The 23,603-nt window shown below is 47.8% G+C and overlaps 1 protein-coding gene across 4 annotated transcripts in view; it reads right to left on the reverse strand.

The window, feature by feature from the left end:
* Nucleotides 1–1,539: 1,539 nt before the first annotated feature.
* The window catches only part of Med12 (mediator complex subunit 12), a 30,184-nt gene continuing 8,120 nt past the window's right edge, over nt 1,540–23,603 (reverse strand). Inside the window, exons 12-45 of one of the 4 annotated variants that reach the window (XM_042694835.1) lie at nt 23,006–23,132; nt 22,333–22,562; nt 21,664–21,744; nt 21,027–21,197; nt 20,673–20,817; nt 20,454–20,504; nt 20,002–20,120; nt 19,643–19,786; nt 19,060–19,223; nt 18,652–18,783; nt 18,062–18,289; nt 17,742–17,886; nt 17,449–17,569; nt 15,617–15,718; nt 15,404–15,517; nt 14,985–15,160; nt 14,615–14,794; nt 13,247–13,318; nt 12,660–12,793; nt 12,358–12,519; nt 11,563–11,674; nt 11,203–11,292; nt 10,335–10,444; nt 9,948–10,083; nt 8,110–8,271; nt 6,671–7,045; nt 6,078–6,228; nt 5,749–5,942; nt 5,503–5,580; nt 5,196–5,413; nt 2,841–3,075; nt 2,342–2,482; nt 2,062–2,143; nt 1,540–1,820 (exon numbers count right to left, since the gene is read on the reverse strand). In XM_042694835.1, the coding sequence (XP_042550769.1) occupies nt 1,777–1,820; nt 2,062–2,143; nt 2,342–2,482; nt 2,841–3,075; nt 5,196–5,413; nt 5,503–5,580; nt 5,749–5,942; nt 6,078–6,228; nt 6,671–7,045; nt 8,110–8,271; nt 9,948–10,083; nt 10,335–10,444; nt 11,203–11,292; nt 11,563–11,674; nt 12,358–12,519; nt 12,660–12,793; nt 13,247–13,318; nt 14,615–14,794; nt 14,985–15,160; nt 15,404–15,517; nt 15,617–15,718; nt 17,449–17,569; nt 17,742–17,886; nt 18,062–18,289; nt 18,652–18,783; nt 19,060–19,223; nt 19,643–19,786; nt 20,002–20,120; nt 20,454–20,504; nt 20,673–20,817; nt 21,027–21,197; nt 21,664–21,744; nt 22,333–22,562; nt 23,006–23,132 (4,926 nt within the window). In that variant the 3' untranslated portion in view covers nt 1,540–1,776. Of the gene's footprint in view, nt 1,821–2,061; nt 2,144–2,341; nt 3,076–5,195; nt 5,414–5,502; nt 5,581–5,739; nt 5,943–6,077; nt 6,229–6,670; nt 7,046–8,109; nt 8,272–9,947; nt 10,084–10,334; nt 10,445–11,202; nt 11,293–11,562; nt 11,675–12,357; nt 12,520–12,659; nt 12,794–13,246; nt 13,319–14,614; nt 14,795–14,984; nt 15,161–15,403; nt 15,518–15,616; nt 15,719–17,448; nt 17,570–17,741; nt 17,887–18,061; nt 18,290–18,651; nt 18,784–19,059; nt 19,224–19,642; nt 19,787–20,001; nt 20,121–20,453; nt 20,505–20,672; nt 20,818–21,026; nt 21,198–21,663; nt 21,745–22,332; nt 22,563–23,005; nt 23,133–23,603 lie in introns of those variants that run through there. The other 3 variants (XM_042694834.1, XM_042694833.1, XM_042694832.1) reach the window with 3 other exon arrangements.

Here is a 23,603-nt window from a genome sequence, read left to right on the forward strand (position 1 = left end):
TGGGGCAGGTCAGATTCAGACTTCAGCATGATGCCAAGCTGCCTACCCATTTTAGCCTCTACCTGTCCTGCACTCAAACCTGGTGTCATTGTCTGCTTCCATATGTAGTGTACCTATCTAGTTAGCATAGTACCTTCCAACCTCCTCCAAACACCCTTTATCCCAGTCAAGCTTTTACCCCCATGATCCACTGAGTATGTCAGGCCACAGTCAAGTGAGAAAATATTTGAGTTGTGTTGGCATTTGCCATGTCAGGGAGCTCTTCCTCATATTGCAACTCAGGAACTTGGTAAATCCCAGACACACAGGAGGGTTTTATCAATGGACCTTGAAGGATTTTTATTTTTATAACGGGTATTGATTGATTGGTACTCCTAGTTTTATCAGCACATGTGGTACTTCATGATAAGAGTGCAACTATTGTTTGGACAATGCCTTTAAGTTGTCAAATCTTCCTGTACCATCCAGCCATTGGGCTGGAACTGGGCTTCTTCCAGCCCCAGCTAGGCAGACCAGGAGATTCCACTGCTTTATGAGCAGTTGGCTCTTCTTCATAATCTTGGATCTAGGGCCCAAGGCAGAATGCAAAGGAGGATGAGAATGGCCTAGCCCCAGGTCCAAATATGACTCTGGAGGAAGTTTGGAAGTTTCTCTACTGTAAAATGGGAGTGAGCAACAGTCACCCTGGGTAACTGCCAAGGTGGGTCATGTGAAAGGAAACAGTTCCAGCAGCAGGGCAAAGAGGAAACAGGTGCTGCTTCTTACTAGGGCTCTCTTCCTCCTACAGCCACCTATTCTATGATGGCAAGTACCAATGGAGTGCAATTTCTCAACCCAGAAATGAGACTCTCTGGAAGTCCTCTAGCTTATTGCCGCTCATTGCCTTACTAGGATCACATGAGACAGCAAACAAATGGTAGGCTGGATGTCAGTCATTTCCCCACCCCAGCCTGTTCCAGGCCCATCTTCTGGGCTGTTGTAGAGGAGAATGGGATTCCATTGATTCCTCCCCCTCCCCCAGGCTTAATGGCCCATCCCCAATCCCATCAGTAAGTCTCCCATGGAGAAGACAGTAAAGGAGCTGAACAGTTTAGCTGGGAGGTAAGCTGTCCCCCTAAGAGATGTTGCCTGGGAGCACGGAAGAGAGTATAGCAATCCAATCAGACCTAAGATATGTAGGGAGCCTAGTGCTGGTGGCTCTCACTTATAATCCTTGCTACTCAGGAGGCTAAGATCTGAGGATAGTGGTTGATGCCTTCCCAAGCAGACAACTCTTGAGAGATTTATCTCCAATCAGAAAAATGCCAGAAGCAGAGGTGTGGTTCAAACAGTATACTGCCATCCTTGAGCGGATGTGAGCCAAGTGAGAGTGTGAGGCCCTGAGTTCAAGCCTCAGTAGTAGCATTAAAAAATAAATAACTGTAGGGGGTAGAAGATAAGTAGGGAAGATGATCTGGAAGCTTGAAGGCTCTGACTTGTTGGTACAGCTCCCAGTATCTCCCAAGAGACGACCCTTCCCCAACACGCAGACTCACACACTCCCTTTGCAAAGCTCTGTATATTGGGTGCAACAGCTCTGGGGTCTCTATAAATATTATACAAAAACCCAACAGCTCAATATTTCACATTAACAAAAATACTAAAAATTCATTAAAAATGGAGCCTGAGGGAAGAGGCCCAACCACTACTGGTGCTAGCCCACGAAAAGGACTGGGAATTAAGAGGAAAAGGGTATTTAGGGCTACATCCAGTGCTCAAGTAGTTCCTCCACGTGGCTCAGTAGCGTCCAAATATGTTGGTACTGGGTTGTGGCTGGGTATCTGTGGAAAATCAGAGATCATCAGGGGTGGCAGATCAAATATGTTTATGGCTATGCAAGAGAAAAGCTAGTTAGGTGGGAAGGGAAGCAGAGGGAAGGGAAGGAGAAGGGGAAAGGGAAAAAGAGGAAGGGAAACATCTTTTCTTACAACCTAGGCCTGAAGCCAGCACCTCTGCTACATTTGTTACCCCATGCTCCACTTATTCCCCAAGGTTTTCCTTGGAAAGGAAGACAAGGCTTACTGGAGAGCTGTTGTTGGAGTTGCCGGACCAAAGCTGCTGTTTGTTGCTGCTGTTGAGTCTGTTGAAGCCCCTGGCGCTGGAACTGAGGCAGAGAAATGTAGATGATGGAATTCTTACCCTTTCATCTCCTTCCTGATCCTTACCTCCCAATCCTTTGTAAACTACCATGCGTAGCATTCCACTATTATTCCATTGCACACTATCCCCAACCTAGCTCATTGGCTGTATGCCCAGTCTGGGCAAGCTGTCCCTGAGTCTGGAGCTGTAATCCAGCAGCTACCTGGGGCTGTGACTGGGGCTGAGGTTGAGGAGGTGCCGCCTGTTGTTGTTGCTGCTGCTGGTGTGGTTGTTGTGGTGGTGGTGGTTGTTGCTGCTGCTGCTGCTGCTGCTGCTGTTGCTGCTGCTGCTGCTGTTGTTGCTGCTATGAGGATACAAGATACTTCTAATGAGAGTAAGGGAGCTGTGACTCCCTTGGAAGGATGAGGGCAGGAAGGGAGAGTAAGCTGGGCCCAAGAAGACCAGGAGGAAACTCTGGATCTCCATCTACCTTTGTCGGATTACTACAGAGGAAGAAAGTAAACCTACTATATACCCAACAGTGTCCATTCGCACACTCTGTTCCTCAGGAAACAACAACAAAAACAGTACCACCATTGGCCAACCACTTGGCTGGGTGCTCAGCATACTACCTCATTGAATCTTGGTGATAATGGAGAAAGAATCTGTCCTTCCCTCCCTCCTTGGGCTCCTAAGTTCTGGATGCAATGCCAAGGCCTCACCCTCAGGATCTGTTGCTGCTGCTGCCGGATGTGGTACTGTTGCTGCTGCTGCTGCTGTTGCTGCTGCTGCTGCTGCTGCTGCTGCTGCTGCTGCTGTTGCTGCTGCTGCTGTTGCTGCTGCTGCTGCTGCTCAGGCAGTATGGAAGCTGAACGGACGCCTGCCTGGACGCCCTGGGCATTCAGTGGAGCCATGGTACCTATCATGGATGTCTGCTGCAATGTCTGGTGTGAAAACCTCCAAAGAGAAGAAGTCCAAAGGTCAAGGCACAGGGCAGGGAAAGGGGGCGGTACAAACTCTGGGTCCCTGACCTGAGAGAAACTAACAAATCATTGCATTCATTCCTCTTGGCACTAACCAGGAGTTCTTCTGGAGTCGAATAGACTTGTAGGTCAGGGAATAAGGCACAAAGACAATACTCCATTTCAGTGTCTCATAACCTTAATAGTTAGGAATTTTTCAATTCTGTTTTAGCTATTTCTCTCCTATGAAAAACAGTCTCGACACAGGACAGTCATTCAGTAAACACTCATCGAAAGTTTTTTGTTGCCGGGTGCCAGTGGCTCACGACTGTAATCCTAGCTACTCCGGAGGTTGAGATCTGAAGAGCATGGTTCAAAGCCAGCCCAGGCAGGAAAATCCATGACACTCTTATCTCCAATTAACCACCAGAAAACCAGAAATGGTGCTGTGGCTCAAGTGCTATAGTGTTAGCCTTGGGCTGAAGAGCTGAGTGATAGCACCCAGGCCCAAAGTTCAAACCTCACAACCAAAAAAAAGTTTTTTGTTGTCTCCCCAGTAACATTTCAAATTTTTTCTCCTATTCTTTCTGCCATCTCTACTGGAATCTACATACTCCTGTGTCAGCTGGCTCCCTATTGCTTCTGGGTTTTTTTGTTTGTTTTTTGTTTTTTTTGGTCAGTTGTGGGGCCTGAACTCTGGGCCTGGGCGTTATCCCTCAGCTCTTCAGCTCAAGGCAAGCGCTCTACCACTTGAGCTACAGTGCCACGTCTGGTTTTCTGGTGGTTTATTGGAGATAGGAGTCTCACGGTCTTTCAAGCCCAGGCTGGCTTGAACCTCGATCCTCAGATCTCAGCCTCCTGAGTAGCTAGGATTACAGGCGTGAGCTACCAGCGCCTGGCAAAGATAATCTTTTTTTTTTTTTGTCGGTCATGGGGCTTGAACTCTGGGCCTGGACGCTGTCCCTCAGCTCTTCAGCCCAAGGCTAGTGCTCTACCATTTGAGCCACGGCGCCACTTCCAGCTTTTTCTGCTTATATGGTGCTGAGGAATCGAACCCAGGGCCTCATGCATGCAAGGCAAGCACTCTACCACTGAGCCACCTTCCCAGCCCCTCCCCTATTGCTTCTTCTTGCCCTTCTTTCTCCTCTTAACAATATTCATCATAACTATCCATCAAAGGCCAAATCAAGCCTTACTTCCTTCATGAACCTTTCTCAGGTGACTCAGGTCCACACTGACAGTATAACAGTATTCCAGTTTGTGTGTGTGTGTCTGCGTGTCTGTGTGTGTGTGTGTGTGTGTGTGTGTGTGTGTGTGTGCGCGTGCGCGCGCGCGCGCGCGCGCGCGCATGCGCACGCATGCATGCCAGTACTGGGGTTTTAACTCAGGGTCTAGATTTAGCTTTTCTCCTCAAGGCTAATGCTCTATCACTTGAGCCACTGCTCTATTTCCAGCTTTTTGCTGATTAATTGGAGATAAGAATCTCACACTTTCCTACTCTGGCTGGCTTTGAACTGCTCAGCCTTCTGAGTAGCTATGATTACAGGTGTGAGTTACCAGTGCCCATATAGATTTATTTTATTTACACTCACTGTACTGTATAAATAGTCCTCTGTGTAATAGTTTTACTTGTGAACTCTAGTAAAAATTCTTTGTGGTAAGGGACTCTGGTTTTTCTTTGCTATTTCTCTTCACCTTGGTGCTAGCATGTTGGCAGTGAATTTGAGGCTGCAGAGCCTCATGACAGTTACCAAGTCATAACTAAGGTTTGGCTAACATTAACTACCCTGGAGTTGAACTGCTTAATAACATTGTGATGACTCTTTATCATGTATTCTATCTGTAAATCCCAGATCTTTTCTTATCAGAGTTGAATAAATGATTTCTTCTCTCTGAGCCTCAAAGAAATGTTAGGATAGTAAATGTGAGGCTATCAGTCTCCAGGGTCCTTTCCAATGTCAGCCTTTTGTGGTTTCAGGTTACGTGACCAGGCAAGTGTTCCTGATGTCTCTGAAAGTCTAGACCAGTCCGATCACCTTCAGGCACAGATTTTCCTAAATCAGATACTCTCTCATACCTTAGTGTTCCTTCCCAGGCCTTCACTACTTTGAGTACCTTTGAGTGGAGGTCAGTCCATGTCCATAGGTTGGGGCTTGCTGGTGCACATAGCCACTGGGCCGCTGTTGCAGATGGCGGGTAGGATCTACAAGAGTAGGATTGGTAGAAGGGTGGGTGCTCTGATAAGGCTGGCTGGAGTAGCTGGGGGGCACCATGGTACCTGCAGGGCCTGTGTGTTGCTGTAGTCCCACATGAGAAACATAAGAAGTATAGCCCTGGAGGGAAGGAAGGGAGGAGTCAGGGTTATGAGTGTGTGCAGCTGCCTGTTTCCTTATCCCTGAGGATCACAGTTCTAGGCTCTTACCTGGGAGGTCTGCAAACCATAGGAAGAGCTGGGAGTCATCTGATGGACAGATGACTGACCCAACATCCCCTGACTCTGCTAAAGGAAGAAAAGGAGAGAAAACTCAAACTCAGGAAATACTTTCTTCTCTTGTATCTCCCACCCTGGGTGTTCTTGTGAAAAATCCCAAGTGTCTCCTCAGTCCTGGGACCCACCAAAGCCCCTCTCCCTGACAGCCCTCCCTATTGCCCCTCTCACTATCTTTGCCTGGAGCTGTTGACGAAGGCGCTGTCCCTGGGGCACTGTAGGTTGCTGCTGCCGGTACACAGAGGCCTTATAAGAGGGTTCTAGGCCCATGACGCCAGTCATAGTTGTGGGCAGCACTCCAGGGTAAGTTGGTCGTGTTGGCAGCTTCTGCATTGGTAATCGCATAGGGCGGTATGGGTCGACACGAGGCCCACCTGGAAAGGAAAGCAGATTGGCCTCTCTGGGTTCCTCATCCTTTCAGCCCTTATCAGAATCCTATTCATCCACCATTCCCCAAAGGAGGGAGGAATGATCACGTGACTCCACCTTTGCTTGTGGCAGGTACTCACCTGCAGGTAGTGGCTGGTTCTGGGTGTACAGGCTCATGGAGCCCTGCCTGTAGCTGAGGTGGGACATGGAGCCAGGATTTGCATGGTGCAGAAGGTCTGGAGGCACTGTCACACCATAGGGGCCACTTCGACCTGAGCCCATGCCGTAGTCCTACATGAGTATACAGAAAGAAGTGACTGGGTTGTAGAAGAGTGGGGGTGGGTGGGGGAGAATGGGGTGAAGGAACTACAGTTATATGGTCATTTTTAAATGTTGTCCTGGGGCTTCAACTCAAGGCCTGGGGCTGCCTCTGAGTTTTATTGCTCAGGACTAGCACGCTACTACTCGAGCCAGAGTTCCATTTCTGGCTGCTTTTGGTGGTTAACTGAAGATAAAAATCTGCCTGGGCTGGCTTCCAACTGCGATCCTCAGATCTCAGCCTCCTGAGCCACCGGCACCCAACTATACGGTTAATTTTTATCCTGATTCTACTGGCACCCACTTCCCACGTGCCACCATGCCTCTAGTAAACCAGAAACCCTCCCTTTTCTACTATGTACAAAACCATCATGAGTGAGGGCTGGGGGAGAACTCTGGTGGAGGTGGCACTGGCCTCTGTCTTGATGGCTGGCTGGCTGCGTTTCTTGCCCTTGGTGGACTTCTTCTTGCGTTCCTCAGTGCTGGGTGGAGCTGTCCCTGGTTTGTCAGTTTTGGGGGGCTCAGGAGCCTTTTTCTCAGGTTCTAGCAGTGTGGGAGCTGGTGGCTCTTCATCTTCTGGAGGCAGTGGCAGTGGCTCCAGGTAATAAGCTCGAGGCCGAGGCCGCAGGTGTGTATGGTAGAGCAACAGTCTCTGCTGCTCCTCTCCCCGAGCCACTCGCCGGTCCACCCGGACAGTGCCAAACCAGCCCCAGGAAAGTGGTGCTGATGGCTTCAAGCCCTCGAATAGGTCCCAGGGAGAGATCTTTTGTTTGGTAGAAACCTGAAGACCCTGCTCCAGAAAATGAGAGACAATGAGCTATGAACACTCTGAACACAGAAGGTAGGCCATGAGAACTTGTAGAAGGGGGCAAAATATCTGATGGCCATTTTAATACAGGAAAAAGTTTTAGACAGGGGTGATAGAGAAAAGACATACTCCAGCACATTGATACACTTACCTGCAGGAAAGAGCATTATGTGGAAAGAAAGCAAGGCCAGAGAGGAGATATGGAAGGGAGAAATGAAGCCAGTAGAGAAAGATGGAGCAGAGGCAAAGGAGGAAGAAGCAGAGACAGAGGCACAGAACAAGGTGAGAATAGACAAAGGAAGAGAGCAGGAAAGGAGAGAACTGACATTCACATAAGACAAAAATAGGAAAGGACAGAGAGAGAAAAGAGAGAAAGGGAAAGAGCAGGCAGGGAGAGGGAGAGAAGACGGGGAAAGACTAAAGACTGGCAGAGAAAGGCAGAGCCAGAAACAGAAATAAAAAGAGGGAAAGAGAGGAGAGTGGAGAAAGATAGAAAAGCCAAAAAAGAATGAGGCAGAGACAGAGGCAGACACACATGGGAGAGGAAAGAAAGGGAGAGAATGTATATATGAAGGAAATGCACTTTGGGTTTTAAAGTCCACACCCTGTCTGTCCCCTCTCTACTGTACACAAAGAAAACAGTTAACTCAACAAATACTGCAACTGACAGATGGGGAAAAAAGAAAACTGAGCAGAGATGGGTGGGTGGAGGAGAGAGACATACACACAGAGAAAAGAGATATGGTGTAAGTGGACTGATGGATGGGATAGGAGAGGAGGCAGATGGGGGAAAAGGAAAGAAGGGGTGCAGGGTGCCGAGAGTGGTGGCATGTAAAAAGGTGGGAGGTGAAGGGAGAGACCAAGGAAAGAAGGTGGAACTCCAAAGAGAGGGAGACAAAGGAAAGCTAGGAGATTCTGAAAGCTCAGAGAGAGTTTGCAGATTTCCGTGGACTGAGCCTAATGAACCCTGAATCTAGTATGTGAGCTGGAAGTTCCCTCACAAAAGAGAAAAGAAGCAGAGAACAAGGGAAGATAGCAGAACATGCCTCCTTCTTGAAGATAGAATCGAAGCCAGCAATTTTGTTGCCCTTGGTGTCGATAAGGGAACCCTGTGGCTCACAAGTGATGACATCTCGCGTCTGCTTGGGCAGTGGCAGAAGTTGGTGAACCTTTTCCAGACTGTCTGACTGGCATTCCCCCAACTCCTTCTGCAGGCACAAGAAGACAGGACAAGAGTTCAAATATAGTGGTTGGAGGTGTGGTTCACTTACTTGGTAGGACTCTAGCCAATGAGTGAAAGCATCAGGTACTGGGTTCAAGTCTCAGTCTCAGACAAAAAAGTTCAGATAGACAAAAAGAAGGCTGGCATGGGGCTGGAAAGGTGGCTCAGTGGTAGAGCACTTGCCTTGCATGCTCGAGGCCCTGGGTTCGATTCCTCAGCACCACATAAGAAAAAAAGCCAGAAGTGGAGCTGTGGCTCAAGTGGTAGAGTGCTAGCCTTGAGCTGAAGAGCTGAGGGACAGCGCCCAGGCCCAGAGTTCAGGCCCCACGACCGGACCCCCCCCCCCCCCAAAAAAAAAAAAAAAAGAAGGCTGGCATGTCTCAAGTAGCACAGAACCTGGCATAAAGGTACATGCCTGTAATCTTAGCACTTGGGAGGCTGAGACAGAAGGATGGAGAGAGGCCAACTTGAGCTATATACTGACAACCTGCCTCAAAAACCAAAAGGAGGAGCCAGGCCCTGGTGGCTCATGCCTGTAATCCTAGCTACTCAAGAGGCTGAGATCTGAGGATGGCGGTTCAAAGCCAACCTGGGCAGGAAAGTCCATGAGACTCTTATCTCCAATTCACCACCAGAAAACCAGAAGTGGCTCAAGTGGTAGAGCACTAGCCTTGAGCTGAAGAGCTCAGGAACAGTGCCCAGGTTTAGAGTTCAAGTCCCATGGCCAACAAAAAAAGAAAAAGAGAAAAAAGAAAACCAAAGGAGGACTGGGAATGTGACTTAGTGGTGGAGTGCTTGCCTAGCATGCATGAATCCCTGGGTTCAATTCTTCAGCACTACATAAACAGAAAAAGCTGGAAATGGTCTTGTGGCTCAAGTGGTAGAGTGCTAGCCTTTAGCAAAAGCAACTCAGGGACAGTGCCCAGGCCCTTAGTTCAAGCCCCAGGATTGGTTAAAAAAAAAAAAAAAAAAAAAGGAAGCTGGGCACTGGTAGCTTGTGCCTATAATCCTAGCTATTTAGGATGCTGAGATCTGAGGATCATGGTTTGAAGCCAGCCTGGGCAGGAATGCTAGGGAAACCCTTGTTTCCGGGCTGGGAAGGTGGCTCAGTGGTAGAGCGCTTGCCTTGCATGCCCGAGGCCCTGGGTTCGATTCCTCAGCACCACATAAGCAAAAAGAAAAAAGCCGGAAGTGGCACTGTGGCTCAAGTGGTAGAGTGCTAGCCTTGAGCTGAAGAGCTGAGGGACAGCGCCCAGACCCAGAGTTCAGGCCCCACGACCGGACCCAAAACAAACAAACAAACAAAAGAAACCCTTGTTTCCAATTAACCACCAAAAAATCTAGAAATGAGAAACCAAAAGCTAGAAGTGGAACTGAGGCTCAAATGGTAGAGTGGTAGCCTTGATCAGCTCAGGGACAAGACCCAGGCTCTGAACTCAAGCCCAGGACCAACACACACACACACACACACACACACACACGCACGCACGCATGCACGCACGCACCTGCTAACCAAGAGCAGACACACAAAAAGGGAAGAGTAGAAGGCTTACAACAGAATAAGTCCATGAGGCTGGCTAGCAAATGCAAAGCCAGGGCAGCAGGAGCTGACAACCAAATACTCAAGTACCCCAAAACCATGCCCTTGTCTCTTCTGCTCACCTGCAGCTTCTTCACCAGGTTCATGTATGCACGTTTGTTTTCTTCCATGCTGCCTTGTGAGATGCTAGACATGTCTGCAGCCAATGTCCCATTGATGAGCACACTCAGCATGTCCAGCACAGTAGTAAAGAGTTCACTGTGTGAGTGGAAAGCCAGGAAGAGAACCAGAGAAGTCAAAAGAAAAAAGGGATTGGGGAAGGTCATAAGCAGGTAGGGGAGAGGTGCTTGCTATGTTACCCCAAGGACACCAAGACCCTGGGGGAATCTAGAGACATAGAGCCACCCTGATTTCAGTGGCTTATGCAGCTAGCATGGGTGTAGGGGCTTCTCCAGAGTCCAGTACTGCAGGGCAGAGCAGGGCAGGGCAGGGCAAGGCAGGGTGCGTACTTGTTGGACTGCATGTCTACAGTGCCACTGATGATGATCTCCAGGAGGAGCACGGCCCACTCTGTGGTCTGCTGGGTGCTGCGCTGCACTGTGTCAAACATACCCCCCACCTGCCAGGGCCACAAGTCAGTCAGATGGCTCACAGGCAAACAGCCAGTGCTTAAGGAAAGTTAAGTTAGAACCTGAATGGGTGGGAGTTGGAACCCAAGGCTATGTCCCATCATTTGTGCCTATGATTTGCAACATAATTCTTAGGCCAGCAGCTGAATTCGATACCTCTGAGCCACTATTTCCTTATAAAGAGTTAGGAGTTGAACTAAATGATTTCCAACATTCCACTTGACATCCCATAATGGATTCCTAGTATTTCTAGGGCCCCGTTAGAATATCAGATACTGAGCCAGGCATTGGTGGTTCAAGTCTGTGATCCTAGCTCCTCAAGATACTGAGATCTGAGGATCACAGTTCAAAGCCAGCCTGGGCAAGAAAGCCTATGAGACTCTTATCTCCAACTAAACTACCAAAAAAGCAGAAGTGGAGCTGTGGCTCGAGTGGTTGAGTGCTAGCCTTGAGCAATAAGGCTCAGGGACAGTGCCCAGGCCCCAAGTTCAAGCCCCAGGACTGACAAAAAAAACCTCCACTATTGAGGCAGAATCTCTGCAAGGATCCATTGTATGCAACCTATTGGACCCAGACCACAGGGATTTGGTCCCTTCAACCACTTTTAGTCTTTACATCCTTTAGGAGAACAGAGTTAATATTCAAAGACCCCCCCTCCAAAATCTGGGACCTCCATCCTCAACCCTCCCCTCCCCAGCCTGGGCTTCTTTACTGACTTCCAGCCCTACCCCTTGTTTCTCCTCCTCACCAGATTGAGCCGCAGTTTGAGTGCCTCATGCATTAGCTGTTTTGGTTTGCAATCATCTAAGTACTGGTTCTCTCGCCAATTAGTCACAATCTAGAATTGAAGCAAGGGGTTGGAGGCATGGTTTAGGTGGTAGAATGTCAGCCAATGAATGAAAGTGTAAGATATTGAGTATGAATCCCAGTCTCAAACAAAAAAATAGAATTGAAACGTTTATCATGCATCTCAGGGATCTTCTCATTTCTATTCCAAAGCACTCAGTGTGTGTTGATCAGAAAGTAATGAGAGTTTCAAGTACACAGTGGCTTCTTAGGTGTGTCCTTCCTCATTATGCTGCTACCTCCATGTCCCACAGATCCATACCTGGTGCACCTGGCTATGAAGGGAGGCAAGGAGTCCTTCACGTTGTTCATCCTGCCCTTTCAGACATGTTAGCACCAGGGATAAAAAGGGCTGCTGGCTTAACAGGGACATGCTAAAAGGAAAAGAAAAATAGAAAATGGGAGGGGAAGGAGGAGGAGAGGAGACAGTGGGTCAAGCAATTTCTGACCTCATTTCTCCATGTCCTAGAGTCTATGTTTATTTCTTTCAGTATTCATATTTCAACTTAGGGCTTTGCACTTGTTAGACAGGTACTCCACGACTGACTTAAGCCATACCACTAAGCCCTATTTGCTCTAGTTTTTTGTGAGATAGGATCTCACTTTTTGCCTAGGCTGGTCTGGATTGTAATCCCCTAATTTATGCTTTCCACCATAACTAGAGATGACAGGCATGTCCCATGAACATTGCTTGCCCAGGATGACCTAGAACCATGATCCTCTTGATTTCTCCCACGTAGCTAGGATAATAGGCTTGTGCCACAGCACCCAGCTATTGTCTGAGATGGGGTCTTGGGAGCTTTTTGCCTGGGTGGTCTTAAATTGCTCTGCTCCTAAACTCCATCCCGAGTAGGTAGGAGTGCAGGAGTGAACCATCAGCAGGCTCAGATTATTCTCTTAAGATGTGACCTATTATTCATCTATGCCACTCTTATCCTCTGATTTTTCCACTTCTCTGGAATGTCTACTCTCAGTCCTCAATCCCAAATTTTATTCTTCCCTAGTCCAGCCTTGTTTCCTTCCTACTCCTCAATCCTAGGCTCTTAAGCCCCTTTACCTCTTCTGCTTTTGTCGATCACGTTCTTTGCGGGAAGAGGAACCTAGATGCTGACCCTTCTCCAATTCCTCCCCGGCAGCCTTTAATACATGCCCCTGGACTGAAGTAGGCAGTTTGGCAATGAGGGGGGCCACCAGCCATACACCAGAGCGTTCTAGAGAGCTGGAAGTCAGAAGATATGGGGTTAGAGAGGCGTTTGAACAATTCATTCTCTCCTTTCATCCCCCAGCATCTTCTCTACACAGAGACATCAGTCATACTAGCATTCTAAAAGGATGAATCTGGACATGTTTCTGCCCAACCTGAGCACAGGTTTGGTTTTGCTGTTGCTGGGCATGTTGTTTGCAGTGCTTCCAGAAGATGACCCTGTCTCAGCTGACTGTTGGAAAACTTCAATCGTGGCCTTGGCAATGTTCTCTAAGAGGGAGTTCATCTCCTGGAAAGAATAAAAGTCATGGAGGTGATAAAAAAAATAAATAGCTGGGGGAAAAGGAAAATAGATGGTAGGAGAGATGGGAGATTAGGAAAAAGAAAAGCAATCTAGGGAGGTTGACAAGAAGGTAGGGATCACACTGTGGGAAGTTATGTCCTCCAGCACCTCCATATTTTCCCACTGTCTTCCCTTCTGCACACCTCTTTATGTCTATGACCATAGAAACAGTTTCTTCCACTACCACAACCAAGCTGCCCCATAGCTCATAACTCTAACACTCCCAACCCATTTTTCTTATCATCCGTTCCACATGCCTACCATTTCCCAGCCCTTGTTATTTCACTTAGTCAAGAGTGCAAGTGTAGGACCTAGATTCTTATATGGTAGCTACCCACATTAACACATGGAGCTGGAAGTGGGCAGGGGAAAATGAAGGCCTTGGCAGGCACTACTCACATTGTTAGGTGTCTGCTTGATCATAAGCTGCAGCTCCAGCGAAGACTGGCGCATGGTCCACTGGTCCAAGTTCTGTTGTAGAATCCCCCACCACCCATCCTCAGGTCAGTCATCACTGTATCACTTCCAGTTAACAAACATCCTGTGGCCAATTCCCTATCTCCCATGACCTTGAATCACAAGTTCCCAGAGGGACCCCCTAAAAGGGACCTCTATACTCCTCTCTTTAGGAAAGACCACATTGAAATAATTCAGAATTCTTTAAAACTTGGCCTATTTTAAATATGATTCAAGAAAGATTTCTCTTGATTTTTCTCTTTGATTCCTAAAGTTCTACTTAATGCTTAACCTTTAAATCCTTGACGTTAAAGGTTGAAGCCTGCCTCTGTTGTTTTAGATCAGCTGCTCAAAGTCCCTTACAGGAAAATCTTTCAAAGTCCTATGAAGCTACTGTTAGCCAATCTGCCTTCAGCACTATGTCCTCTGGGCTAAAGAGACCTCATTCCTTTAGTTTTTCCTCCATTGCCTTAGTTTTTCACCCGAAAAACACTGAGCCAGCAGTGTGATTAAGTTTAAAAGGGGGGAGGGTACAGCTGTGTGTCAGCAGCTCATGCTTATAATTCTAGCTACTCAAGAGGCTGAAAGCTGACAATGGTAGTTCAAAGCCAGCCTGGGCAGGAAAATCTGTGAGACTCATCTCCAATTACCTACCAAAAAGTCTAGAAATGGAACTATAGAGTTCAAGTAGTAGAGTGCTAGCCCTGAGCAAAAGAAGCTCAAGGATGTGCCCAGGCCCTGAGTTCAAGCCCCAGGACCATGCACATACCCTCCCCCCGACCCCACCCCCCACACGGTGGTACAGGCATACTGAGGTTCACAGACTGAATCTAAATTTACTAGCTATATGACCTTGAACAAGCTAATTAACCTCTTCAAACCTATTTCCTCATTGGTCAGAGATACTCAGAGCCACCTTCTAGGTTTGTAAAGACCAAATGGTAAAATGTATGCACTGTGCAGCATCTGTGCTCAAAGTATATGCTCAATAAGTAATCACTATTACTACTCCATTACTCAATCACAGCCCAAGTGTCAAACATATAAAGCCAAAAAGTAGGCCTCCTATTTGCTATGCCTCCCACTGCTGAGCTGCACTCCCTCCTGATAGCTGCATGTTACCTAACCATTAGTTTCAAGGATAGGCTATATTGGATTTACTAGAAACAATACTGCAGCTATTTCTCTTCTTCCCTTTCTCCTACATCTTTGTTGTTTTTCCTGACTCTTCTCTCTTCTTCTCATTTCCTAGTGTTTCTCCCCAAATGGGGACCCATTGCCTCCTTCAGGACCCCTATCACTTTGGCCTACCTGAAGAATACGCTTAATGCGCTGTCGCTGGGGATTTTCACCATCCTCATTGTCCAGCAGTCGATGTGGATAACAGATGAGCTGCATGAGACGCTGGGCCTGGGCGCTACTCAACACTGGATCTTGCAGGTCATTGCTGTCTTCACATAATGACTTAAGGCAACGTTCTCCTACCCATTCCTGAGGAAGATGATAAATCAGGGAGACTGGGGGAAAACAGCGTGTAGGCAGGAAAAAAGGGATGTGCTGAGAGGTGAATAAGGGATCTGATGTATAGTAGAGAGGTGGTGTGATCATGGGCTGGGAAACAAGACTATATTATACAGAGGCATTTAGGAGGTGGGGGGGGGGGAAGGAAGGTGAGACTGACCTGTTGGCAGATGCTGCGCAGCACGTACTTGGCATAGACATCCAGACTGGCTGTCTCCACAGAGATGTTGCGGCCACCCTGCCTCCGACCACCACTGCCACCCCCTCCCTCCTCTTCTGGAAGTTCTTCTGTTCCTCCTGTCACAGTGAAGCCTGAACCCTTCAGTTCCGCATCCCCTGTGGTTCACGGGTGGGAGATAGGGAGAGCAGAATGAGATCAGAACACTGTGTGGAGAACCCACCCTGGCCCACAGAGGCAGAAACTCCCCCAAATGATGCTCTATGGGACAGAAATACTTCTCTCTCCCCCCCAAAGGTCAGAGAGACCACCTTCGGGAGGGAAAAAGACTGCCCCTTGTAGTTTAGCTGGCACTCCACCCTATACACACTTCTGGCACCACTCCCTTCCTACCCCCTTACCAAGTACAAACACAGCCTTGAGAACAGCAAACACAGCTCCATCCACAATGCGGTTCTGGGAGGCAGCCAGCAGGTGGCGGTCACAGGAGGAACGGATTCCGACTGCAGGCTTGTCTGGAGAGGGAGCTGAAGTTAGGGGAAGCAAGAATAGAAACAGTGGGACAGAAAAGCCTCACTTTCTACTGCTTCCTAGCTCCAATCAGGGTCACTTACTTCCATCAGACTGGCAAGGATTGAGTTGTGGTGTCTTGAAAAGGTGGAGGAGGATGCGGCAGGTAAGCCGAGCTCCTGGCTCAGAGTCCTGTTCACTACAAGCTAAAAGGAAGAAAAAAAAGCAGATTTAGCCAGGTGCTGGTGACCCACGCCTATAATCCTAGCTACTCAGGAGGATGAGATCTAAGAATCCTGGTTTGAAGCCATGGGGCAGGAAGATCTACAATACTCTTATCTCCAACTAACCAGCAAAAGCTAAATAGAGGTATGGCTCAAGTGGTAGAGTGCCAACTTTGGGGGAAAAAGCTTAGGGAGAGTGCATGGGCCTGTGTTGAAGCACCAGCAATGGAAAAAGCAGTCCTGTAAAGAGGAAAGGAGGAACTAAATTAATGAACTAACACCATCTCTGTGTGTGTGTGTGTGTGTGTGTGTGTGTGTGTTGAAAAAGAGCATAAAGGAGGAATACCAGTAAGATGAAAAGAGAAAAGGCAATATAATACTGAGAGGTAGAGCAAAGAATTGTCATGTAGTTGAAAGGTCAAAAAATGGAATGGCCATTGGGACTGGGGCATTGGCTCAGTGGCAAGCATAAGTTCAATCTCCAGCACTGTACAAACATGCACATGCACACAAGTGTAAAGTTCAGGGCTACAAAAGTAGTGTTAGAAAATAGGCCCCCTGCTGGGTGTGGGTGGCTCACCCCTGTAATCCTAGATACTCATGAGACTGAGATTTGAGGATCATGGCTCAAAGCCAGCTAGGGCAGGAAAGTCTGTGAGATTCTTTTTTTGTTTGTCCTTTTTTTTTTTTTGGTCGTGGGTCTTGAACTCTGGGCCTGGGCTCTTCAGCTCAAGGCAAGCGCTCTACCGTTTGAGCCAGCTGTACCGCTTGAGCCACAGCACCACTTTTAGTTTTCTAATGAGCCACCAGCACCAGGCATCTGTGAGATTCTTTTTTGTTGTTGTTTTTGTTTTTTGTTTTTTGGTCCGGTCATGGGCCTAAACTCTGGGCCTGGGTGCTGTCCTTCAGCTCTTCAGCTCAAGGCTAGTGCTCTACCACTTGAGCCACAGCGCCACTTCCGGCTTTTTTTTTTCTGGTTATGTGGTGCTGAGGAATCGAACCCAGGGCCTCATGCATGCAAGGCAAGTGCTCTACCACTGAGCCACCTTCCCAGCCCCATCTGTGAGATTCTTATGTCCAATAAACCACCAGAAAACTCGAAGTGGCATTGTGGTTCAAGTGGTTGAGTGCTTGCCTTGATCTGAAGAGCTGAGGGACAGGGCCCAGGCCCAGAGTTCAAGCCCAGGACTGGCAAAAAAAAAAAAAAAATATATATATATATATATATATATATATATATATACATATATATATATATATATAGTAAGCCAGGCACCAGTGGCTCACGCCTTTAATCCTAGCTACTCAGGAGGCTGAGATCTGAGGATCTTGGTTCAAAGCCAGCCTGGGCAGGAAAGTCGAGGAAAAGTCCGTGAAACTCTTACCTCCAATAAACCACTAGAAAACCAGAACCGGAAGTGGTGCTGTGGCTCAAGTGGTAAAGCGCTAGCCTTGAGCTGAAGAGCCGAAGGACAGCACCCAGGCTCAGGGCTCAAACCCCATGACTGACAAAGCAAGCAAGCAAGCAAGCAAGCAAGGAAGCAAGGAAGGTAAGAAAGACAATAGGCCCCTTCCTGCCTGAGAGGCACCAAAGTACTGACTTTCTGGTGATGGTCAGAGACTCAGCAGGATATTCCACAAAAGGGATGGCCATGAGGTACACATTGAAATGTGGGGTCCTAACATCTAGAGATTGCAGATTGGTAGTTTACCGGCATTGAGGAGTGAAGGGATGGCAGCACAGCGAATCAGATCTTCTAGGAGCAAACACTGGCGAGCAATGAGGATGGCAACAAAAGTAGCCAGAGAATCATGAAAAGACAGGTCACTGACCTAGAAGGAAGAGTAAGATACCATGGCTGGGTGTGGAGAATGGGCCCCCACTCAATGTACCCTGTCACCACTCTACTCAACTTTGACCCTCCACAATGATTTTGATGATCATTGCCAGACCTCTGCCCATTAACTACTCCACTCCCCAGAAAAACCCCACCCCAAGGCTCACATCTACATTGCACAGGAGATCGTTGAAACCACAAGTGCCATTGTTCGAGGAACAGCACAAGGCCTTTAGTACTCCTAGCCACTCTGCACTCAGTGACTTGCAGTAGCCAGTCAGCTCTGCACACAAGATTGCGATGTCATTCACCCTAGAGAAAAGTACAAATGCTCTTAGGAAAAGCCTTTCTCCACAAAACCTTAGAGTCATTCATTTTTCAGCTCTGCCTAAGTAATAATCAAGGGTATAATACCTCCCAGGTATGTTATCCCTCCCAATATCTGTCAGGAGCATGATGTCCATACCTCACTAAGAACACCCCATACCTGTCAGGGTCATGGTGCCCCACACAGACATGCATAAGAGCATTGCAGACAAAGCTGTAGCGATTAGCAGGGTTCTCACTAAGACTCTTGCCCAGCCCTGTATAGGTGAAAGTGTGAGCTGACGGGTTCTCTAAGGTATCAATCATAAACTCAGGTGCCCAACGCATATTGGATTCTGATGGCTCCACATTGCAGTAGATGGTGTTCTTCACCTTTGAGCAAAAGTCACTGCAGGGGTTGGAGAAATAACAGTGATAAAGAAATTCTGGTGAGGTAAGGGATGGCCAAAAAGGAGGAAAAAGAAAAAAAAAGAGTGAAGGATGTAGGGACATTGGGACTGGGACAAGAAAAGGGCACTGGGCCACAGCAGACTGGGCAGGAAAGGAACCATGTGAGAATAAGAGAGAGGGGCCTTTGAAGGCAAGGAAGAAGGCCCACTCTTAGTTAGGCAGCCACATGGAGGACACAGTCCATAAGTGCCCTGCACAGATGGCAGGTCCTGGGCTGTGTTCTGCTCCTGAGGTGGGTGGTAATAGGAAGGAGATGGGAGGAGGTCCCATTCTCTATCCCTTACCTCCTACCTCTCTTACCTGAAGAGTTCCCCAAATTTGCTCTTTAAATGGCTACAGGAGGTGTACAGATCATAGAGATAAGCAAGGATACAGCGTTCTGCAGACGAGCCATCAGATCGGTTCATCCCATGCTTCACTACGCCACATAGCCTATCATGAGAGGGCAGGGTTGGGGGGTTGGTGGCATGGCTCAGTTGGTAGAGCACTAGCCAATGAGCAAAAGTGTAAGGTACCGAGTTCGAGTCCCGGTCTTAGACAAAAACAAAAACAAAAAACAGAGATGGGGGGGGTAGGGTTGGATCAACTGGTGGCACATAGGGACCAGGATACAAAGGCCCTTGATAACCTTCCCCACCTCAGTAGCAAGCAGGCCAATCAGCATTTGTCAGAACCCTGTGTTGCAGTTACTTTGAAGCTCAGGCTTACCCCTCAAAGACTTGGGCCATCTGGTCCTGGTTGAGAATGAGGCAGGCGTGGTAGTGCCGCAGGACAGCCACAATGCACAGGCACAGGCTGGTAGTGTAGCTGCCCACCAGATCGGAGGATTTGAGGAGCAGCTCAGCCTCAACTACACTCAGCTCATTCAGCAGCTAGCAGGGTGGATGGAAGCAAGACATGAGAAGAGGATCCTTACATTATCCACAACTTTGCCTTTCTGTGAGAAACCTGGCAAAGGGCAGGCCTGAATCCCTTCCTGCTAGAGCCCACTCAGGACATAAGGGCCTTGTTACCATGTGCCACTGTCCTTGACTCAAACCAATCTCCAGGACAGAGTTTTATGAACTAACTCCACAGGGGAGAGGACAGTTTGTGCCCAAGTTTCCAATCTGTCTCTTGGGTCTCCCCAGGGAACACTTAGGTCTCTTATCCTTGCACTCTTAAAACTGATATTCCATTTCGCCTGTGCTTCGTCTTTTAGCCCTTCCAAATAGCCAGGAAAAATGGCTGAAGTTCTATTCCTGCCCTTGTGAATTCCTTTCTCCACCCTTATCTCCCCTAACATTCCCACCTGAATGGCAAAGTCGATGAGGCCACTGATGCTGAGTGAATATTCCATGAGGTCGAAGATGAACTGCACATGCTGCACCAGAGGCAAGTGGTATGACATACCAAGGGCAAAGCTCGTGATCTGCTCCAGAACATTCCGGGAGACCTGATAAGGGGTAGTGGGAATGAACGGCAGTGAGAATGAGACGAGAATGGAAGGAGGGAAGAACCCAAGAAGCAGCAGGAAAGGATGATGGTAGGAGAGGATAAGACCAATAGGCTTTAGCCTGCCCAGGGGACTAAAAAAAAAAAAGATAAGAGAGAAAGGAAAACAGGACAGAAGACCAGAACGTGGGAATGGGGGCTAACTTAGGCCCACACCTGAGCTGTGACCTGGTGTTGGTCATAATGTGAAAGGTGCTGGAATTTAGCAAAGATGTCTTCAGCAGTGGGGAAGGCTTCAGGCCGGTTGCGTCGGCGTTTCTGCCCATCCTCCCCACCTAAGGGGACAGTTGAAAGAGTTGAGTCAAAATAAAAAAGACAACTAGTTGACTGGGGACTGGGGAGGGGGTGGATATGGACAGGAGGTTATAGGAGGGGGGAGAGGGGGAGGGAGAGGGAAGGATGGAGGAAAGGAAGAAGGGAAAAGGGAAGGGAGGTTGGGGAAGGGCTGGGGGATGAAGGGAAGGGACAATGAAACAAAGGATTAGAGGACCACAGACTACGTGGACCTTAGAGGATTATATACAGGGATGGAAGGGGGGGGGGGGGGAGGAGAGGGCCCAGGGAGGGAGGGAGGGCAAGAGGGCAATATGGGGCTTACTGTGAGGTACCTAAGAATGTCAGGTCTCCAGGATTCAGAGGCACAATAGGAGCAAGCTGGTCTGCAGAGGGGGGGAATGAGGGGGGAAGTTTCAAAAGGACTAGAGCTCTCAGGAGACTCCAAGAGACAGGATATTGGGACACGACTGAGGAGTTCCCTACACTGGGCATGGGAAGACTGACTAGGGCAATTCTCTGGGGGATAACTATTCAAAGAGTCTCAAACCCACCAGTTTCTGCTGTCCCCTTGCGGTTCAGAACCTTCAAGATATCCTTGGTAATTTTCTTGATGGCATGGCGGGCATCATCTCGCTGCTTTCCCACCCCAAACAATACGACCAACCGCTGGTTGCACTCATGGCTGCATGACTCCTCCTGTGTCCCAGTGGCACTTGTCAGACTCTAGTACAGGTCTACTTGCCCTCCTAAGAGCATGTTTCATATCCCGCAGCACCACCATGCTCAAGCCCCTTCCCAACACACCCTGCAGCACCCTCAGGAATTGTTTCCAGTCCCTCAGCAAATTCCTTAGATAGCTATCTGGGTTCAAAAGAGATGGTCAGAAAGCTATTAGGGAACAATACCTGGGGGATTGGAAAATGTGTGGCATACTGCACGTGTCGTGGCTGGTCATAAAGAACTCCAAGGGTCCCTTCTATCTTCTCCTTGGGTGGAGGTTTCACCTCCTTTTCAACATCAGGTTTCTCAGGGGATGGGCTGCCTTTCCCCTCACATGGCATAGTAGGAGAGAAGAGCTAAGAGATTTGAAAGAGCAGAACAATTAGAAAAAAAAAAACAGGGGATGAGGGAGCATAAAGAGATTCCAAAAAGAGGTGTAATAGGGGCTGGGAATGTATGTGGCTTAGTGGTAGATTGTTCACCTAACATGCATGAGGCCCCTGGGTTTAATTCTTCTGTACCACATAAACAAAAAATAATATAAGCCTGGCACCGGTGGCTCATGGCTGTAATCCTAGCTACTCAGGAGGTTGAAATCTGAGGATCTCGGTTCAAAGCCAGCCCAGGCAGGAAAGTCCGTGAGACTCATCTCCAATAAACCACTAGAAAACTGGAAGTGGCGATGTGGCTCAAGCACAGGGACAGCACCCAAGCCCAGAGTTCAAGCCCCAGGACCAACCAAAAAAATAATAACATAATGTAAAATAGACAGAATGGAAGGGTCTAGGAGTTGAATTCTTCTATGCTCAGGATCTAACTTACTGAGAAATCAGGCTTTTCCATGTCTTCAAAGAGCACACTGGAACTAGGGTCAATGTCCATAGATTCGGAGAGCCCGGGGTCCTGAGGGCAAAAAAAACATAAGCAAAGTTGTTTTAGTCTCAGGTATCTACCCTTCACAACCTACAAACTACTGGAAAGAGGAGACTAGAGAAGGCCTGGATGCTGGATTTAAGCCTTGTTCAGTCACTTGCAAGGTAAGAGTATTTCATAAGGCTGATATGAAGACCAAGTGAAAAATCTGACATAAGAGTGATTGTGGAAAAACTGTGAAGTGCTAAGAAATATTATCCTTCTTGGGCAAGAGACTCAGAGGCTTCTGGGGGCCATGAAGATGGGAATGTCAAAATGAACAGTGAAGTTGGGTGCTGGTGGCTCATGCCTGTAATCCTAGCTTCTCAAATGCTGAGATCCGAGAATCAAAGTTTGAAGCAGCCTTGACAAAAAAAAAAAAAGTCCAAGAGATTCTTATCTTCAATTAACTGGTAGAACATCAGCCTTAAGCCTTAAGTTCAAAAAGCTACGAGAGCCCAACCCTTGAGTTCAAGCCCTATCATTACCAGTTTAGCTGTGTGCATTAGTATGTATGTGTGTGTACAGACACACAGACACACACACAGAATAATGAAGGGAAAGGGAAAGGCCACACACCTCCAGCTTGCTACTGCTGCTGCCTTCTGCCTCCTTACGCTCTGGGTCATCTGTGGGATCATCAAAGGGAGATGGAGGCCGGGGACCAGGAGCTCCAAAGGCAAGGTCACCCCGGGAGATGAGAGTGCAAGTGTACATGTTGTGGGAGAAAACATCATGTCGAATCAGTTCACAGAACAGCAGTACCAAATTAAAGAATTCTACCCGTTCACTCTCACTTCGAGGATCGGCTGGAAAGAGGGAATGAGAAGAGATAAATTAGCAGGGCACAAAAGGGGACAGAGAAAGACACATATCTGAGGCTCAGTGTTTCTCGAGCATATATCTCCGAGAAGAACCTCCTTGAGTCAATTTTAGGAATAATCCCCCTAAATTCTAGAAACTGTTGAGGGCAACACTGTAGGGTTGCCTACCTCACCTTATGCCCCACCCCATACAACACCTCAATAAGGAACACAGCATCTCTGTTATTATACAGAGAAAACATTACAATCACATGTCCTTGTTTTTATTCTTTTCTGCTACTCTGTAAAATCATCTGGAACTAGACTCAAGTCTACAAATCATTCTACATTGAGTCCAAGACAGAAAACATATTTCTATCATTTGTTATAGCAGTGGTTGTAGTAAATGAATCTAAGCAAAAGAACTAGAAGGCGGCAGGTGCTCATACTCAGCATAGGAGCCTGGGTATCCAGAAACTGTAGGAGGACATCCTGGAAAATGGGAGCACTGGGAGCAGAAAGGGAACCAGAGGCAATGGACCCCTTCTCATCTGCTGCTTCAGATTCTCCACAACGCTACAAGAGAACAAATTCATGATTGACTTTTCCCCATTTCTTCACTCCTTGAGGTGTAACCCTTGAAGTATAAGTTGTGTCGTCTCCAAGACACACCTTTCACATTTATTCCCCCTCTGAACGCCATTTTCTTTGTCACCTCCCAACTAGAGCCTTGGATCTCTTTTCAAGCCAGAAACTGTTCAGCACCTATCTAATTCAGGGCCTTAACATTGCCTGTAGGTTCCCTATCACTTTCTTTTATTTGTTTCTTTTTTGTAGCATACATTCCTTGTACAGTTGTAACATTTCTGCACATGTATACAATGTATCCCTTATCCATGGGAATTGATTTCACTATCAGTCCAAACTGACTTCATTCTCCCTTATCCTCTCTCTTCCTTAAAACAATTTCAACAGGTTTAATCTATTTCCATGTATGCAAATAAATTTTGACCATACTTACCTTTGTTCACCCTCCTAGTTAGTCCT

The sequence above is a fragment of the Dipodomys spectabilis genome, unplaced genomic scaffold (genome assembly GCF_019054845.1).
Source record: "Dipodomys spectabilis isolate Male_0828 unplaced genomic scaffold, ASM1905484v1 ptg000176l, whole genome shotgun sequence".
NCBI lineage: Eukaryota > Metazoa > Chordata > Mammalia > Rodentia > Heteromyidae > Dipodomys > Dipodomys spectabilis.